This window comes from Anthonomus grandis, chromosome 8, assembly GCF_022605725.1.
Source record: "Anthonomus grandis grandis chromosome 8, icAntGran1.3, whole genome shotgun sequence".
Taxonomy (NCBI): domain Eukaryota; kingdom Metazoa; phylum Arthropoda; class Insecta; order Coleoptera; family Curculionidae; genus Anthonomus; species Anthonomus grandis.
In genome coordinates this window covers 15489624-15510657 of record NC_065553.1, presented here as the reverse complement: position 1 = coordinate 15510657, position 21034 = coordinate 15489624, and the positions used below count along the sequence as shown (strand labels likewise).

Here is a 21034-nt window from a genome sequence, read left to right as displayed (position 1 = left end):
GACAAAGGTAGTTCTATGTGTATTTCAGGTTCGGCAATTAAATTTTTTCCCATTAGAGATAAATTGTGTAGTACACACCAGGCCCGAATAAAGAGCACTATATTATCAATTTTGCTTAATTTGATATGGTACAGTTGTCGCCATTTTTGCTTCAGCAAACCTAAACAATGCGCAATCACATATCAATTTGTTGATAGCTTTAAAATAAAGTTTCTCTCTATGGCTGTAAAGTTCTCTCTATGGCAGTAAATAAAAATTTTGACACCTCTACCAATTCCGCACATACAGAAGAATTTTTAAAAACTCTATGCTATCATGAACAGAGCCAGGATATCCAACAAAAATATCCCTTATCAATAAATCATAATAACAAACTACTTGCATCTGAAAATAATATTAAAAGGTTGAGTTGAACAAAATAGTTAGAATCTTCCGACTTAATATTCCAAAATTATATTAATTAATTAATTAAATTATATTAATACGGTTTTTTTTGTTTTAGTTAAAACAAACGTTTTAATGTAATTTTACGGAATACGGGATAAATTTAATAAATTTGTCCCTATTTTTTTATTCGTAATTTTAATAAACAATGAAATTACAAACTGTATTTGTCATTACCAAACGCCCCTCGTAATACCATTGTATACCCATCCTTGTTCCTCTCATTGTCAAAAGTTCAAAACTGGGTTGCAAAGTCACCTTTGGAAGTTTGAGATCTGCAAATAGGATTGGCCTTATTTAACGAGGTTTGCAAGGAATTTCATAATAAACTGACATTTTAAGGATTTTAATTAATTATTAAGGGTTAGCACCACTTTCTAGAAGCTTCAAACTTTTCTCATGTACGCATATATGACTTCTTTGTGTTTAATATAATTTTAATCCATCAAAAAATGCTAGAGGTTTAAGTGGTAAAACTCAGTAAAAACTATAAATAGGTATTTCTTATTTAACCGACCTGGATGAAGTAAAAATTCTTTCTATTTAAATATGAGCCTGGATCATTCTTAGGCCTATCAATCTTTATATGAGTACCATCAATAGCCCCAATGGCCCCTGGGAATCCATTTTTTCTGAAACGTTGTTCAATAATTGTCTTTTCAAGATCAGATGGTCATTTGATGATATTTGGTGACATTCCACTTAGGAAATGTATCATCCTTTAAAGAACGTAAAAAAGGCAGCTAATTGTGATGTCAAATCTATCTCCAACGTCTCTAAATGAAGAAGCTTGCCATTTCCACCAGATTGTGACTTAAAAAACTCACTTTCTTCTATGGCCAATATCTTGAGCCACTTGAGCACGAAAATGCTCAATAAATTTTTGGTTGTGGTTGTAATTGTACAGTGGTACAGCAACTTCGAGGTAGCCTTAATTTTTTGGTCTCCTGTGGCCTTGGAACAGGATATCTACTAGTTCATCATTATATCGATACATTAGAATCAAATTCATGATTTGAATCCGAATTTGAAGAGTCTGATGACATTCTGGATTCTCTTAATACCCGTAATAATAAAATATTGCATATATTTATATACCCAATATATAATGTAAAATTACACAGAATTTTATTGAATTTTTTATATACCTACCATTAGATATTTAATAAATACCGTAGTAAATTAACTCTAAAACCAGCCCTAAAACTTCGAAAGCAGCAAAAATCAGATTTCAATTATCCCACAATAAAACGTGATCAAACCACAAGATCAAACTCCAAATCCGATATACATTTCTTATTGATTATCTAAATGACAAACAAAAAAAGAAAATAGAGTCTTGACATATACCCTGCGCATGTCCTAAACCGAAATCCCTAGGAAATTCTAGGGATTGCTTTCAGTGGTTTGAAACCAATTTCCAAACTGAACTTTGTTGTTGCTAGAACAGTTGATAGGCAGTCAGAATCCCAATGTGATGTGTCCCAGTGTGATGTTTGTGAATTGGTCAAACTTCTGCTAGAACAAACCTATTATTATAACCAAAAAAATCACATAAACCCAGCATTAATCTAAATTTTGTATCTCTTTGAATGTTAACCACGTAGGTGTCAAGAAAATATAGTTAGTCAACATTTCAACACCAGTGTATAAGTATAAAAAAGAAAGAAGTAAAAGGTGTCATTCATAGAACATCAGTGATTGCTATGTATCAACAAGGTTAATAATCCTTTCAAACTAGTATTGAAGGGTTCGATATGGACTGTATAATTTATTTGTAATAACTTTAATATTTATATTAAATACAACCGTAAAAGTAACGACTGGTACATAGGAACGGCGTCGTGGTGTGAGCTTATTGAAGACTCTCATTAAACTAACTACGAGCGGTGATGCCGCTGTTCAAATTTGGCCCTAACATGCCGCCCGCCTTGAAATATCAATTTCAACATTAGTAATATAAAAAACAAGCAAACTAAATAAATTTAAATTGTTACAAGTGCCTTAGCCTTAAGAAAAAATATTAAACTAACTTAAATAAAATACAATACCAATCAGGCATTAACAGAACATATTTTAAAATTAATTCTATTCTATTAAATTATTTTCACTGATAGGCAGCACACAAAGTTTTGTAACAGCCCGTTTACAACAGGTCCTGTCCTTGCACATAACTGTGGCGACTCGTACGACCTTGTCTTCACCGTAGTGTAATTCTGTGACTCGACCTAGCTTCCATGCTGAAATCGGCAAATTGTCCTCCTTAATCAGCACAATCGATCCAAGCTTCAACAAAGAAGGATGATTTTTCTTCCACTTGACCCGGCTTGCAACTCCGAAATATATTCTTTGTTCCAACGCTCCCAAAAGTGTTGCACGATTGATTGAAGTCGCTGAAACTTGGCAAGACGATTTTCAGGCACTTGCTTGTAGTCATCATCGGGAAGGGCTGTCATCGGTCTTCCCAGCAGAAAATGAGCTGGGGTCAGAGGTGTCACATCCTCAGGGTCCGTTGACAATGGCGATAAAGGTCTGGAGTTTAACACTCCCTCTATTTGCGTTAAAATCGTGCTAAGCTCTTCGTAGGTAAGTTTAGCTTCACCAATTACGCGTTTTAAATGATACTTAACACATTTAATGCCCGATTCCCATAACCCGCCAAAATTAGGAGCCCTGGGAGGTATAAAGTGCCAGTTAATACCTTCACTAGACAAAGCAGAATCAATCCTATCAGAATTGGACTCAAAAAATTGACGTAAAATTGAATTGGCCCCGACAAAATTAGTGCCATTATCAGAATAAAGGTGCAAAGGTTTACCTCTTCTCGCAACAAATCGCCGCAAGACCAAAATAAACGATTGACTTGTGAGATCTGTCACGCACTCTAGATGAATACATTTTGTACTCATACAAATAAAAATACATATGTACGCCTTTAAAAGTTTGGGATTTCTAGTTTTTCTGTCCCGAATTTCAATTGGGCCTGCGTAGTCAATACCAGTATATGTAAACACTGGTTGGTACGCTGATACTCTACATTCGGGTAAATTTCCCATAATATAATCAGCAGTTACTGGTTTAGCCTTAAAACAAATAACGCACCGTCTAACAACAGACCTAGCTAGGCCACGACCAGAAATTGGCCAATATTGTTGTCTTACAGTATATAACAACTGCTGTGGACCGCAGTGCAAAAGGCGTTCATGGGTATGACGCATAATCAAAGTAGTTAAAAAATGTTTATTATGTAAAATTACAGGATGCCTTTGTTCCTCAGAAACCTTCGCCTTTTGAATCCTACCACCTACTCTTATTAAACCATCACTGTCAATATATGGATTAAGGCTCAAGAGTTTACTAGACATTTTTATTTTCTTCTGACTTAAAAAGGAATGATATTCACTGGGAAACGATTGTTTTTGAGCAATTTTTAACAAATTCTGTAACGAGAAATTAAGCTCACTACAAGACAGAGGCCCACAGAATTTCCCTTTATCTTTCAAATTTTTAATAAATCTTAAGACATATGCAAACACCCTTTGTAATTTAATTAATTGTGAAAATTTATCTAAATTAAAATCAGGTGCCTCGAAGACAATAGACGAATGGGAAACAACTTTTTCCTCCGGTATTTCTTGTGGTACAACTGGGAACTCTTGCAAATTATCTGAGCATAAAAAATAAGACACGGGTCCCTTCCACCATAGCTCAAAATTTAAAAGTTGTTGGGCTGAAATGCCTCTGGATAGACAGTCGGCAGGATTTGCCTCTGACCTTACATGAAACCAATCAATCGAACTGGTTAAGGCTTGAATTTTAGTGACTCTGTTTGCCACGAATGTTTTCCAACGACTTGGGCAGCCCTTTATCCAACAAAGAGCAATAGTGGAGTCAGTTAAATAATAACATTTATCAATGTTTAACTTGATGGATTCCTTTACCTTATCCACCAACTTTGCAGTAAGCAACGCAGCACACAGCTCAAGGCGAGGTAAACTTATAGTCTTAATTGGGGCAATGCGAGACTTTGATAACAATAGATTAGAAGACACAACCCCATCCTCTGTAGAGCTTACTATATAAACGCAGCCTCCATAGGCCCTTTCGGAGGCGTCTGCAAATCCATATAAACAAACCTTTAGGAAACCATTGCATAAAACAAACCTTGGAATTTTTAACTCATTTAGAGTTTGAAGGTCTTCACAAAAATGTATCCATTTTTCAGTAAGAACTGCCGGTACTGGCTCATCCCAAGAGAGCTGGCTTTGCCATAAAGATTGCAAAATAAGTTTTGCAACGACAACTATTGGCCCTAGCAGTCCCAAAGGGTCAAATATTTGGCTTGTTACTGACAAAATTACCCTTTTGGTCAGAATGCCCCTACCAGAAAATGATTTTATCGAATAATGAATAGCATCACTATAAGCATTCCAAATGATACCCAAAGTTTTATTTTGTTCAGTTTGGCCAATTTGCAAAATACCCGAAGATATTTCATTATCTACATGAAACTTAGGCAGCAATTCAGGCCTATTAGAAAGCCATTTTCTTAATTTAAAACCTCCAGACTCCAAAATAAATGATATATCTCGTTGAAGCTGCAATAGTTCAGCACTTGAAAAGGTTCCGGCCAAAAGATCATCAAAATAAAAGCAGTTTAAAATAATTTCACAAGCCTGCGGAAATTCATGTTTAAAATCTAATGCCAACTGCTTTAGACATCTGACTGCCAAAAATGGCGACGAGGCGCAACCGTAAGTAACAGTCTGTAGCTCGTAACATTCAATAGAAGCATCCGAGGACTGCGGATCCTTCCATAAAATTCTTTGAAATCGTCGTTCATCGGGATGAATAAGTATCTGACGATACATCTTGGATATATCTGCATTAATGACAAACGGGTAAATTCTAAACTGTAAGAGTATAGACAAGAGATCTCTTTGAATAGTTGGGCCCACATACTGAATGTCGTTTAAAGATAATCCAGTATCTGTCTTGGCTGACGCATCAAAAACTACCCTAAGCTTTGTCGTCAAACTTGATTCTTTAAGAACTGCATGATGCGGTAAATAATAGCATAACCTGGGATCGACGTCGCTGATAGAGAAGTTTTTGACTTTAACCATATGCCCTAAGTCCCGGTATTCATTCAGAAAATTAATATACTCTCTTTCTAAAGACTTATTTTTGTTTAAACGCTGCACCAAAAATGTTAAACGCTTAGCAGCCATTTCCTTAGACATTCCTAATTTGCTAACATTATCCCTAAAAGGAAACTTGACGATAAAATGACCTTTATGATCACGACTATAATTTTGCATAAAATGATCCTCACAAAACTGTTCAGAATCCGAGTATAGCTGATTTAATGTCTCTGGACAATGTTCTAACTCCCAAAATTTTGTCAACTGCATATCAATAACCTCATTTGAAATATCTCTAGAAAAACAAGAAATAACAGTGTTTTCTGAAAAACCAACTTTGTTAAAATTCTTATTAAAATGACCGCCAAAGATCCATCCTAATTTCGTTTTTTGTACAACCGGCAAACCAGGTGAGTTTATTTGTTCATTTAATAAAATACGGTAGAAGATGTCTACTCCTAATAAGATATCAACTGGCCCTGGTATGTTAAAGGAATCATCGGCTAATTCCAAATCAGCAGGCAAATTCCACTGCGAAACATCAAATGACGTCGTGGGTAAAAATTGAGTTATTTTGGAAATAACAAGACAAGAAATAAAATCGCTAAAAAGTCCATTAATTGAAGAAATATTTAAATTTATCCTGGAGTTGACGGTGGTCGTCAGAGCCTCACCGACACCCATAACATCAAAATTAATCTTATGCCTCTCTAAACCCAATTTATTTACCAAACTATCCGTAATAAAATTACTCTGAGATCCAGCATCTAATAATGCACGCACAACATACATCGCTCCGTTAGAATCACAAACTCTTATTTTCGCCGTCGATAAAACTGACAACGTCGTCCCCTGTCCACTCGTATGACCAACAAGTGTCGTCATCGGCTCCGCGACTGCTTCACCTGCGTCTGGGGCATCACGCCTATTATGCTGTTGATCGTCCGGAGTATGGCTACTCGATGAATGAAGAAGTGTATTGTGCTTGAGTCCACATTGGCGACAAGTTGAATTACTACAGCAATTTTCTATGGTATGAGAGGGATTAAGGCAATTAACACATAGATTCAATTTATTTACTGCTGAACTTCTAGCTTTAACATCCAATTTTTTCAAGGCAAAACACCGATAGACGGAATGATTTTTCTTACAGAAATAACAAACAAATTTGGCTTGCTTTTGGGAGTTCGTGGTAGAATGGTGACAACGAACTTTATTTTCGGTACGCGGCAACGTCCTTGGCTGTTTAACAGATTCCAATTTTTCCAAAATTTCACATCTTGCCTTTAAAAATGTATTTACATCTTTAAACTGGGGCAATTCACCTGAAATTTGATAAGACTCCCATTCTCTCCGTGAAGTTGAATCGAATTTACTAGTAAGTAAATAGACAATCAAAGTGTCCCAATTGTCTGTATTTTGTCCCAAACTTTTAAGCGAGCGCAAATTCTTGTTAAACAAGTCATATAACTTTCTCAAATCATTATGCGATTCTTTAGTTAATGCAGGGTACTCAAACAAAGCCTTTATGTAATTAAAGATAATTAATCGTTTATTCTCATACCTGTCAACCAAAAGAGACCAGGCAACAGAGTAGTTGTCATTTGTTACCGATAAATTAGCAATAGCCTGCAGAGGCTCGGCTTCTAAATATGATTTTAAATAATAAAAACGCTGTACATCGCTTAGATTATAATTATTATGAATCATTGCAACAAAAGAGTCTCTAAACTCCAGCCATTTTTCATAGGCTCCGTTAAACATAGGAAGCTTTAGATCAGGCAGCTTAACAAACATAGGAGTATGAGAAAATGTTTGAGTTTGAGCTGATGGCTCCAACTGAGAGAAAGTTTGAGGTTGAGCTGATGGCTCCAACTGAGAGAAAGTTTGAGGTTGAGCTGATGGCTCCAATTGAGAGAAAGTTTGAGTATTTGCAGTGCTCTGCACTGTCACCGGTACATCAGGTATATCGTGAATAGACCTTGCAACAATGCTGGAAGTCGCCTTTGCACTTTTACCTGAACTACTAGTATGTGACATATTGCATGACTTAAATTTATTAACAACAATCTTAATTTTACTAATAATAGAGTAAAACTCCTCCTCAAAACTAAGTCTCTCTGAAGATTCCTTTTCAATAATTTCATCAATATTTACATTTTCCTGATCAGCGGCACTCAACTCTACCTCAATGTCATTTTGAATGTCTTCAAACTGGCTCAAGAGAGGTTCGGCTCTGTCTAGGCGACTATGAAGTTGAGTAACCTCCAATTCAGAAATATTATTTAGGTCAAGGGCATCAAAATGGTGTTTAAGTCTTGTCAACTGACCTTTAATACCACCTCTTTTTAATCTAAGTTTGTTTAAATTTGACATTTTAACTATTAAGATATAAATAAAATGTAATTGTACGTATTTCACTAAACAAACCTACCAGAACTGAACAATAAAATAACCCAAATAGACTGACCAAAGTAATAAATGTCAACGGACTTACATGTCTTCCTGATTACCACTTTAGCAATCAAACCATTAACAAACTTGCAAATTCCGGCCTGGGAACTAGCAGTAGTAGGCTCCAAAATTAGCCTCGTGAAGGCGTTGCAAAAATGGCCGCGACAACAGGCACCAAATTTGCCACAATAAATGTAATTTCTACCTCAAATCCGGTTCGTCTGGACCAAAATGAAGGGTTCGATATGGACTGTATAATTTATTTGTAATAACTTTAATATTTATATTAAATACAACCGTAAAAGTAACGACTGGTACATAGGAACGGCGTCGTGGTGTGAGCTTATTGAAGACTCTCATTAAACTAACTACGAGCGGTGATGCCGCTGTTCAAATTTGGCCCTAACAAGTATATACTTAAATCGAAAAGGAAAGTGTTCCTCTGAAGATACTCGTGTTTCACAACTGATTGAAGAGACCTGTTACCGTCTCTTCAAATGTTTGTTAATATGTTTATTTTGTGAGCTAATCAAATTTACTGGTTAGAAGCGTGCGATCTTATGAAATGGCGATTAGTCATAAAGGCACATTACAAATCGTTGTAATTACACATAGTAAAAAAAGGCATCTTTAATCTTTGCATTATTAAATTAAAAGATTTCTTAAGTGATTAACACTATAATGTCCTATAATGGCCGTACCACTATAATATGAATTGATCATTAAATGAGTTATAGTAATTAGCAAATATTGAACTCGAGACACGCTATTTAATGCATTAGGTTTAATAAAAATACAATATGAGAAATGTACAATGTGCCCCAAATTGGAGGGTAATAATTAGGAAATCGGAAATTGTAAAAGATACAAGGTCGATTAAATTATGGTAGGTTAGCATAATTGGATAATTCTTAAAATGCATAAAAATAAAATATTTAATTAAAAAAAAACTACCTATTTCTCTCTTTGTCATAGAAGTCTTATGAAAAATACTTGAAATAATTATTAAATGGACGCTAACACAAACGTATCACAATCATGTAGAGCGACAAAAGTGATTTTAGAGGTTTAAATAACGTCAGAAAGAAAAGATTTCTTATTTTCGTTTTTTTCTTCGGAAATAGTCGGAATTTTATAAATTCTTAAACTCACTGAGATCTTAATAGTTACCCTCGAATTTTCACCATATATTTTTAGCAGTATTATCTATATTGAGATTGCAAAATTTACTATTAGGTCACATTTCCAACTATTTTTGATAACAACTTGTTGAATGATTGCTATCAACAATTTTTTTTAACATTAATTTTCACCGTCAATTTATTTACATAAAACTACAAAATAACCATAAAAACCATTCATTATTACACGTTATATTGCATAAACCTGTACCAAAAATGAATTATACAGCTTTACTGCCAACGATGACCTCATATGTGAAAAACAATCATCGACGAGCAACCTAAATACTAGGTCCCGTAATAAAAAAAAGACTTATCAACCATGGGAGACATGCTGCTAAAACAAAAACCACCATTCAACCAGCAACGTTGGTCAAGCAGCGACATGCTCTCGTCCCGAGGCGTTTTCCCTCCGTTCTACCCGCAAGTGAACCCAAAAAGAAACTCTTATCCCTTCAGACCTCCAGAACCGACGTTTTGGCGAGACATGCCCAGGCATTTTAGACCAGCTGGGTTCAGTTATCCCCCGAAAGTGCGTGATTATCACTTGCTACCCCCATTTTATAGAAACGTGATGCCACCACCTCCCAACCCTAATAGATTGGTCATGGTGGATCCAAGACGATGGCCCAAGAAAGAAACTTTTAGTCCTCCCCCTTGTCATTGTCATAATGGAGCAAAAAATAGCAGCGGAACAAATGGGCATGCGCCGAATCCGAAATCCAGATCTATGGAGGATATGAGGGAGTTTGTGGTGGATTATGAGAATGACTATAATGGGAATATGGTGGCCCCGAGGGTCAGAGGGAGGCTGGAGGGAAAAGTGGACGGAAGGAGGTCTATGGAGAACTTGTTGGAGAGGAATAGTCCGCCAGGGGTGAAGTTGAGGCATAGGTTGATTGGACGACATAGTGCGGGAGGTGGTGGAGGACCTTTTTATGGACAGCAGGTTTGTTTAAGTCATTATATAGTTTACCGATTTAGTGCTGGTTAGAAATTATTTATTTCTGGTTTGCCGAGTTAAGTCGGCGCATGGAAAAATTACATAAGTACTCATTATACACCCTCTTTAGAGTTTTGAGTACATCTGACATATAATTTATAATTTGTTAAAATAACAAGAAAAAAACCTTTGTTAGGTATAAACAACAGAATAAAATTCTTTGGTACAAAAGAATCGAATATAAGAAATAAACCATTTTTGGCATAATAACAAACGAAAAAAATGATTGCTGAAGTTAATGGCACATCATTCTCATCAGCAAATTCATCCTCCTCGTTATCTTCAACTTCGACCTCTTTATCCTGACTGCTGAAATTGTTGATTTGAAATTTTTTATCTCCACTCAATAGCTTCAAGTTATGTTTAATAAAAGCATGCTTGCCTGAACGAGTTTTTTTCCATAGATATCGAAGCTTTTTATGAACAATTTTTCACATCCCTTAATGCGCAATTTGGCAACCAATTCTTTCACCAAGTAACGGACGTTACTTGGTGAAATCGAAATCGGACGGAGTTTATATAGAAGTGACGCCTTGATGCAACCCATTTTATGAATTTGTCAAATTGGTTTTGTCTTGTCCTGTAGTTGATGAGTTTCCCTATTACATTCAGTTGATCATCTAGTAAAGAGAGATCCACTAAAAGAGCAATAGCTCTGTCAATTATTTATTGAACAATAGTTCCTCATGCGTCAAGTTTCCGCTCTGTATCTCGGATCTAGCAGTTTTAGAAATTCGTTCTTCTGATCCCAAAACACATAGTCGGATAAGATTTAAGTTTTGATTTTAATAGGAGCAATACCGTTCACATCAAAGTTTATTATAGACTCTCTGAGCCGCTGTTTGATAACCTGAATACTGTCAATCCTGCTCCATCTAGATTCTACATGCATTTTTAATAATTGCCACATTGCGCTCACATGATCCTGAAGCGTATTCAAGAACTCCATATCCTTCATAAGTAAATTGATCACATCCAATTCACTTAATACTTGGGTATCTTATCTTGAATTCAGCCCAGTCAGTTCTCATATTATCCGCGTTATGTCACAATAGTGATAATTTTGTTTGAACCTCTCTCTGCAATAATTCTACTAAGCTCGGAAGTAATATATATTCCAGTGTGCTTCTGTGCTTTAGGCAACGAAAAGTCATAAAATAGATTTCCCTTTACTTGTGTAAACCATGCAATAATAATCTCTTAATTTTTAATGTTTGACCAATCATCGCTTATGTTAAAAAATGTGTCTAGGCCTGAATTGAGAATGTTTTTATTATTTTAATAGAACTATAAGAATATTCTAAAGCAACTTTGTATATGGCCTTTTTTGTTCTAATTTCGGTGTTCACAATTAATATTTCTTAAATTATGGACCTAATAAATTTTAAAAATTCGGTAAGTTTTAAAATCAGGAGAGCGATAAAATACGCTAATAGTGTAATAAATTTAAAAATATTCACGAAATTTAGATCCGCTTCATTAAATGAAGGATTTGCATATTTTTCATTTTAACGTTTTACTTTTGGTATTTTAAGCGATCGTATCAGTAGCCATGTTTATACCTTTAAAGCTATAAATTCATTAGTAAAAGATAGAATTAATATTAATGACTGCATTGAAGAGAGTATATAAATAAACAAAAAAAGCATTTTAAATTAATTTTCCAAGAGAAATCTCTAAGACGAAGCAGAATTAAGTCGGTATGATTTAATTGTGTGGATTTTGAATGCACTTTAATCACTTTGGGTGGCTAGTTATTACTATCATATGGGATAATCAAAGTAGTCCAACAATATAAAACCTAATTAAGCTTGCGACATTGCACAACTTCATTTAAACATAAATTTAAAAAAACTGGTGTTGAATGAATGAACGTAGAAGTAAAAAAAAAATATGTATCATGAACCTAAACAAAGACGGACACTCCTTAATCTGCTCCACCTTGTTAACTATTTTTATTCAGGTAATTTTAATCTAATCCAAAGCAGTTCTGTATTTACATATCCTTACATCGACTTCATCGTACGCTGGCTGTAATTAAGGCGATTGAATTTTCTTTTTATCTTAAAACCGGCAATTATTATTGTCATTTTCACGTTTCGCGGCACTTTTATGCGATACTTAATTGGTTTTAATAAATAGTATTGAAGGTTGCGTATATTAGAGTTAATTATAATAATATTATAGTTTCTGGGTGGCCTTTAGTGCTCTGAAATATATCATCAAGTTGTAGTCTAATATAAAATCTGATATACTTGTAAGGGAGGTTATTGATTTTATACTTCCTTACACAGATTTAACAAGAATTTTTTGGAAAAAATTAACATTTTATTGACACCTGAATTTTAAAAAAAAAAAAAGGCAAATTACTATATAACCTAATATTAAAATCGAGAAGAAGGTTCTGTGGAGAGACTAACAGAAAATTTGCTACTATTGTTTCGCGTTTTATATACATATAGAAAAAATAGGAATTAGAAATGATGATGAAATTTTGTGAATGCGGAGAAAATTGAAGATCTCGAATATATTTTTTAGGACGTAATAAGTATGTGATGTAAAGAATTCAAAACGATACTCCAATTTCCAATAAACTTTAATTATCTTCGTTCGCTTGAAAATATCCAAGTATAAAAACATATTTATACAGGGTGGCCATTTGAAAACGAGACAGAGCCTATTTTGGGTCCCTCAGAACATTTGCGAAAAAATCCTCGGACCCGTCAATTTTTTATTCAAGGGGGAACCATTTTTTTTGCTAGTTTCGCCCCCCTGAGGGCAAAGCCCTAGCGGGGGTGACAAAGGCCCTCAAAATTTTAAATGGAACGGGGGGTCGAGTGATACCTTATTTTGAAGGTATTTTAATGTGGATTATAACCCTAAAGTTTTAAATCGTTACTATTTGCCTAGTCGATACAGGGGCTAATAAAAGTTACAAAAAAAATTTAAAAAGTATAATTTTAAATAAATGGCTTAAAGATAAAATCAATCAAGTAAATGTTCAAAATGTTGGCCTTCGACTTACAATATACATACAATAATACAGGTTTTTATTAATCATTCTTCTCACAAGGGTATTTTCAATTATCTTAGACAGTTGGCTCTCTTATAAAAAAATAAGAAATATACTTTTTAAGCATGTAATAATTAGAAATAGGTCATCTCAGCTTAGAGAAATATAACACTAACATGGGGTGAGTTTTTTTGTTATGCAAGCAGCCTTCCAATGTATTTTTACGAGAAATATTTCGGTTTTTAATTATTTATTAAATATTTTATTTTTTCAAATGATCACTATAGTAAATGAATTTTCTTACGTCTATATTAAAACCAGCGGATATCTAATTGTTACATACGTTTGTAAACATGTTTGACGCTCTAAATCGGTGGGCATATTGATGTTATTTGCTTCAACTGGAACTATTGAAGTAATTTAATTGGTATCTTCTACTCGAAATCAGAATGAAAATGGTCGAATGTTCAACTTGGCGAAACTATTAATTTTACTTGGTTTCTTTATTCAGTTTTAAAAAACATACAGGTCCCTATACTTCCTGTTCCCATGATTTTTTATTTTTAGTTTTCGGCTCTTACAAAACCAAACTCAAAAACATGGTGAATATATGTTATAATTTGACTTTAAAGTTTGTTCAGCACAATGTGTTAACTGACTAGTCTCTTATTACGAATTACATATTTAATTTATTTAAAGATTTTGGCTAAATATCCACTGTAAAAAAGAGCGAATCTAATGAAGTATGTAATTTAAACGAATTTTCTTACGTCTATGTTGCAACCAGAGGATATCCAATTATCACGTATCTACATTTTGTAAACGTGTTTGACGCTTTTAATCAGCGGGAATTCTATCTTAATTTGCTTGAAATGGATACGTTTAAAACATTTAATTGGTTTTCTCCTACTCATTTAAAATTACTACAAAATAGTGTTTCATTTTATTTTATGCATTATTTATCTATTTTGGAAAAAAAATGTTTTCTGAAGATCTTGATTAATTTTAGTACAGGGTGAATTAAATTCGAGTCTTATCCTTGTGGCTATTTTTTTATTTTTTAAAAGGCGGTGTTTTTAAATTTAAAATCCGATATTTCTAAACAGCATAATATACCAATATCTTTGAAACTAAAATGTGCTTCTTTGGGAATAACAGTACACGCGCCTCTGTTTTGCATATAATTTTCGTTAAAAGTAGATTTTTCGTTTCTTAATACTAAAATCAGTAAATAATAGTGGAAAGTAATTTTTTAAATTGATTGGTCGAGAACAAGGTTGACCTTAATGCTTTGTATTTTAGTTTTTGGGAATTTATGCAGGATTTTATGTGTAATTAATTTTATAACTGAAGATTAAAGAACAAGATGACAGAAAAGGTATAGGAGTTAACATCCGATTCAATTAAAGCCGATTAAAACGAAACTCTTGCGAAAGTATTAGTTTTTCATAGAGTAAAAAAATTATATTAAAAAACATTTAAAATTTAATTTAATATAAGTGTATCTTGTACAGTTGTTATTCAAAAAGAAAATAGCTGATGACGGTTTTTCTATGAGACAAAACATTGGGTTTTAAATTTGAGGACACTGTAAAGAATCGTTGATAAATATTCGTTCAATAACTCCAGAAACAAAAGTAAATAAAAATCTTTTTTTTTAAATTTATTCGAGTGTTTAATGTAAATAATAAAAGCAGGTTTTCATAGGGATTTACCTTACGAAAATCTGACTCTTTGAGCGTCAATAACTTAAGAACAGTTGACACAAAAAATACTTAGAATTGACCATAAGACTTAAAAATGTAATGATAAATAAGGTGTTACCAGCTGAAGATTTTTTTCTGGGTAAATTCCATTTAAAAAACGCAACCCTTTATAGTCCAACTCCTAAATTTAGTAATAAAAATTTCTTTAATTTCAATTACGCATCACATTTTACATAGCTGTCAAATCTGAAAATTTGAGCCAACATGTACACACTAATTAACTTAAACCTAACCAAGAAAGATTTCTAGCTTTAAAAAAAAATTCAATTTGACCAATATTAACCGCAGCTATTATATCGACAGTAGAAATTAGGCGAAAGTAATAAAACCGATATAATGAGCGCTTAACCATAATAAATCGAAATTGAAGTGAGAGCGAAAAAATCATTTTCGATTATTTAAGATAATTGCAACCGGTGATCCGGTGTGAAAAATCCAAATAAATTAGCTCTTTTGGTAACAATACTTGTGCTTTCTTTCGGAATTCTTATGTGTACTATGTAATTATTGCTATTGTTGCGGGTGAAAAAATACAAAGAAATGTTCTGCTAATATGAATGTCTATTGTATTTAATAAATTAATCAAAAACTACAGACAGATTTGCACGTTAAATTATATGCTATTACATAAAAAAATCATGTATTGTGGTAAAGTTGTCATTTTTATTATACAATAATTCCTTGCTACGATAATGTAACAAACCAATAAACAATTTTCTTGTTTTCCTAGAAGTTGTTCTAAATAATCAGTCACTGGAATCCCTAGTAGAGTTGCATTTTATCGGTTTTATTTATTTGTTTCATGATATACATATATACGAGAATTAGTAGATCACATTAATCCACTATGGATGATAAATAATTAGGTATCCATTGCAGTTTTTATTTAAGCGATATGATTATAAAATATTTCACGCTGCTAAGGTAAAATAAAATGTGTTAAGATGCAGTCGTTCAAAAGTAGAGAGAGGTTGTTTAGATAGAAGTAAAATAATAGCACTGTTTGAGTAATAAGGTTTTTTTGCAGTTTAAGAATGAATAGCAATGGGTTCCACTTTACATCATTGCACTGTCAAATAAAAGGAAATTTGATTTTTGAAATACAAAATTTATAATTATTTTGATTAATGGTCTTTTACCAAACTGCTTTCATTTGGGTAATATAACTGTCGTATTTTTTGCATTTTTTAATAATTTTCGTATAGTTTCATTTATGGGGCTTAAATATTTTTGCTGATATTTCGACCTTCTAATTGATCTTCGAAAGAAAGTTAAGAATCGTTAAGAAAAAAAAAACAAATTAATGATCATCGATCGAGGCGAGATATTATGTGCTGGAGAAGTTTGTATAAATTGGGGTCGTTGATAACAAAAACAGCCTTCGTTCACAGTAAATAAAGAGAATATTGGCAATGGCCAGATCAGCAACAACTAAACTCATAAAATTATGCAGATATCAAGCCATTACAAAAACAGTACAAATAAAGTTGGCTAATTTCTTGATGTTCCCAATTCCTATTTACTCTGCTGAAACATGGACCTTAAAGAAAACAGACCCAAAAAGAATCAAAGCCTTCAAATGATCGGTGTAGAGACGAATCCTAAGAGTGTCATGGGTGACAACAGAACAAAGACCTCTGGACACGAACTAAAAATCAAAAATCTACTAAATTTATAGAGCATACCTCAGTTACTTTGGTTACATAGCTAGAACAGGTACGGTGGAAAATCTCGTGGTCGAAGGAAAAGTTCAGGGAAAAAGACCTAGACTAGTCTCCAATGAAGTAGACTGACAGATTAAAACAAATGACAGGGCACTCAATGCACGAGGCAATATATCAAGCACAATATAGAAACTCATGGAAATAACAAATTGAAACACATATACCTAAAATAGTATAACCACACATTTCAGAGGGTACAAAGACTCAGAATAAGAATTGATCTTCAGGACTGTATTGGCAGCTATAAATTTCCTGTTTTTCAAATTCTTGAGGTTTTTACCTTTAATTGGGCATAACTTAAATAGCTATGACTCACCGTTCTTCACAAATTATCCTGAAGGCCTATAAAATTACTATAAAGTGGCCTTTTGCAGAACTATTTAAGTCTACATACCAAACAATTAAAATATCACGATAATCACTTTTATATTTTGTAAAATCTTTACGTATTATTTAGTTGAAACTCATAATGTTAAAAATTATACCATTACATCATTTTTAGTTAATTTTGTTTACTTAATTAATTCTGAAGAAGCATTTAATTTGATGCGAAACGTCGACTGGGTAAATAAGTTACGTAAGTACAACCGAATTAGGACACGAAGTATGCAAAATCCCATTTTGTTGACTTATGGGTCTTAAAAACAGTTTTTAATAACCCGATTACCGAATTAACTTAGGAAAATAGCATACTTTTTTTTTTATTCGGCATTAGACTAATAAATTCATATTTTATTAACAGATGTACATTGATTTATAAACCTTCTCAGTAAAGTCGACTAAATTTATTTAATTTTATGAGTATTAATTGGCCATAAAACACCGTTTTATAGTTTTAGACATCGTCATCATCAATACACTTCTCTCTGGGTATTATTTTATTGCGAGCAAACGAGGCAAGTTAATTTCATTCAAATTACATAATTTGATGATTAATTAAATACCTACTAGGAACTGTCTATAGAACTTAAGAAATATTATATAATTACTATTTTATCTAATGGTCAATTCGAAATAAAATATAAATATTGAAGAGAAGTTGCATTTATCGCATATATGGTCATTTACTTAACGTCAAATAAATTTATTTTATTTAAATGTAAAAATTGCTTTGCTATTCAGCGTGGTCCTTTAAGAACAGAAGCAAAACAAACTTTGATAGCTTTACTTTTTTACGATAGTTTTCAAAGTTGAAAGAAAACAGGATGAAATTAAAAATATAAAATTTAACAATATTTGACATGTTTTGATAATGGTACACTGAGATACTTTAGGAACTAGGGGAATATTTCAATACATTCATTCACTAGGGAACCAAGAATTTCAATTTTTCATAAAACTGGATGCGCAAGTAATTTTTCCAGAATACCACTAAAATTATTAAAAAAATATTAAACCTACCAAAAAATAAAATGTCTTTTTGGGATTTGGTGATAAAAACCAATTGTTGTTTCAAACAGTCTGGGTACCGTTAAATATAAAAACATGTTTTATAATATATTAATCAAGGCGCGCCATTAAGTTCTTATTACCTTATTTATTAGAATAAGTAGAATTAATAATAAATTTTATAATTTCCGACCCGATCGTATCACTTTCATTGTTACATACGTCCTTTTTCATTTCTCCCATTATTCGTTTTCTATAAATGGTCTTGGGCGAAATTTCCATGGCAATTTGCTTAATTCCTTTTGCATTCTCGTTGATGCGACGCGTGTTTTGCTAGAAATCGAGTTTATTCTCTATCACGGATTTTGTTCTTGTTTGCGATGATTTAACGCAGCTTATTAGAAGATTATTCCGTTTATTATTATATTATGCATATTTGAATTGCTTTCCCTCAGCGTCATTAAATCGCTGTTTAGCAAGCAATAATTTATCTATTGATAACGAACTTATTTCATGTAAATTAATAAAATATTTTAATCCTCGTAGCTGATGCTAAAATCGTCAGTGAAACTGTAATATTTAAAGTAAGAATAAAGGTTTTAATATTTTTTTATTTTAACACGTTAACTGCCACGTGAATCAGCCGTGATTCACAGGAAAACTATTGTAATTATGCCTGTAGCTCGCCGATGATTCTCAGTAGCCATATAAATCAATGGTAATTTAAAAAGCGTGGCCTGGCGTATAAAATGTAATGATTAGCACACGAAATTTTTATATAAATAGCGTTAAATGCAAGGTTTGTACATTTTTGTCGAACAAAAACAAAATTTATTTTTGAAGATATTTTTATTAGGAAAAATTAAAGACATTTTAGAAGCTAGGTATACAAGGTACACAGTTTTTAAAAGCATAAAAATAATTATTCTTTTAAGCAGACATGACTCGCACTGAATGCACTTCCATCTAGTTTGTGCAGAATTTTTAGCTGCCACAGACCTGCCCTTTTCTTGGGATATTTTGAAATAACAAAAGCAGCATCTCAGCATCTAGCAGTACCGACGTCTTCCAAAATATGTTTCACTCGATTTGCGTTTATTTGTGAATCTCTTTGCTCATTCTCAAGACGCTGCTGTTCTTTATTATAACTATCCATCTTTTCAAAAAAAAATCTAAAATTAGCTTGGAAAACAAGCAATTTGCGATAAAATCTTACCTTAGTCAATAATAAAGACCGCTAATAAACAAATATTAAAACACACTTTTTTCAAAACACAAGTTTTTAGTTCTTTATTGTTTGACTGATCACACATAAATGACGATAAACAACAAGAATAGGCTAGTTTTGTTTTGAATCAAGTATGATTCACGTGGCCTACTGTGCAATTTTCATCAGCCAGGCCTTATGAGACACTTGATTCATGTTCAGAAACACAATTTTTGACAGGTTTTGACAAGTAATTAATTGTGGGTCATCATTTTTATTATTTTGGAAGTGAAACAAATAAAAAATAGCTTTTGGCTAGTGGGGTAAAAAAAATTGTATTGTGGCAGTTAACGTGTTAAAGTAGTTAAGAGTGGTGGCAATAAGTTATGCAGAGCACGAATATTGTAGAAAAATACGTTAATTTTGCTGACTAAAAAATTAAAATTCCTTTAGTTTATATTTGAATTTTAATAAATTTAACATTGTTAGTGCCTCCAAAATCTGATTTAGCAATCTAATAAAATATTTCGCAAATGATTACCCCTAACAATAATGTCCTAATTTTTGATAGAGTATATTTTTATTTATATGTTGTCTAATGTTAACACTATGAATCGCTGATCTGGTTTTAAAAATGTCAAATTTACTATTTAACGAAGAATTTATGGTTTTATATAAAAAAGTACCCAAATGAAGTTTTCATTGATTATCCATACGTAGTTTTTCAGTTCATTAATTTTATGAGAAATATGGTTTCGCCTATTCAAGCATAATAACAGTATGCATAATAAGCATAATAACAATCTAGCGCATGAATTTTGGATAAGTTACGACAATTACATCGTGATATTCTTTTAAAGTTCCTCACTACTTCTTGTGTCATATGGCAACAACGCTTGCACGGTCTAGCCCGAACCCTCCCGATCCCTCCTTTATATGCTCGACAAGCTCACCGGTGATCATTGGGAAGTGCACATGCACATAAAGCGATGCTGTCATATGTTGGAGAAAATTAAGAAAATTAGAAACAAATCATAAAATATAGATATTTAGATATGCTCAGGAAAATAATTTTATAAATTGAAAACTCCTCTTCTAATGCCTCTTATTTACGAATTTCAACATAATCAATCAAGTTTTATCATGGTAAAATAACAATACTAACTACAAGTTTGTCTTGTAACATAAAACCGATACCAAATAAAAATAATTTAAATTTACGCACCATTACCATTTGAAAAGTAAAAATGATATTCCGAGAGTAAGAGTAGTGATAAATGCTGCAGCGAGTGATATTAATGTAACTTGTCAAATAAAACCCGGTTTTTGTTATATTAAGTTAACGAGGAAACGACCAATTACATATATCTTTATATATTAATGCCGAGTCAACGAATTTTTATTTCTTTAAGGAACTAATTGAACGAAAGTAAATAATTATGTAAATTTTTGCGCGGTGATGACTTGCTTTCTTTTTTTTAATTATTTTTATTTTTAGGCAACTTTTTTATGACCTCTGTAGATTAATTTGTTTGATAATCATTATTAATATTGTTGGAATAAGTTTTCTTTTTAAATATTTTATTTTTTTTAGATTCTTTCCAGTTTCATTGGCTTAAATATAAATCGAAAAAACGCTTCATTTTCGTGTGGGTTAAAATCACCTGAGAAATGAGATGCATCGTATTTATGATCCTGATATAGAAACC

The 21034-nt window shown here is 32.7% G+C and overlaps 1 protein-coding gene across 11 annotated transcripts in view; it reads left to right on the top strand.

The window, feature by feature from the left end:
- LOC126739973 (WD repeat-containing protein 47) overlaps positions 1-21034 on the top strand; it is a 132299-nt gene that overhangs the window by 98073 nt on the left and 13192 nt on the right. For 3 of the 11 annotated variants that reach the window (XM_050445815.1, XM_050445814.1, XM_050445813.1), the window contains exon 2: positions 9453-10172. The exons of the other annotated variants lie outside the window; for them this stretch is intronic. In XM_050445815.1, coding sequence (XP_050301772.1) covers positions 9546-10172 — 627 coding nt within the window. In that variant the 5' untranslated portion in view covers positions 9453-9545. The remainder of the gene's footprint in view (positions 1-9452; positions 10173-21034) is intronic. 11 annotated transcript variants of the gene reach the window in all.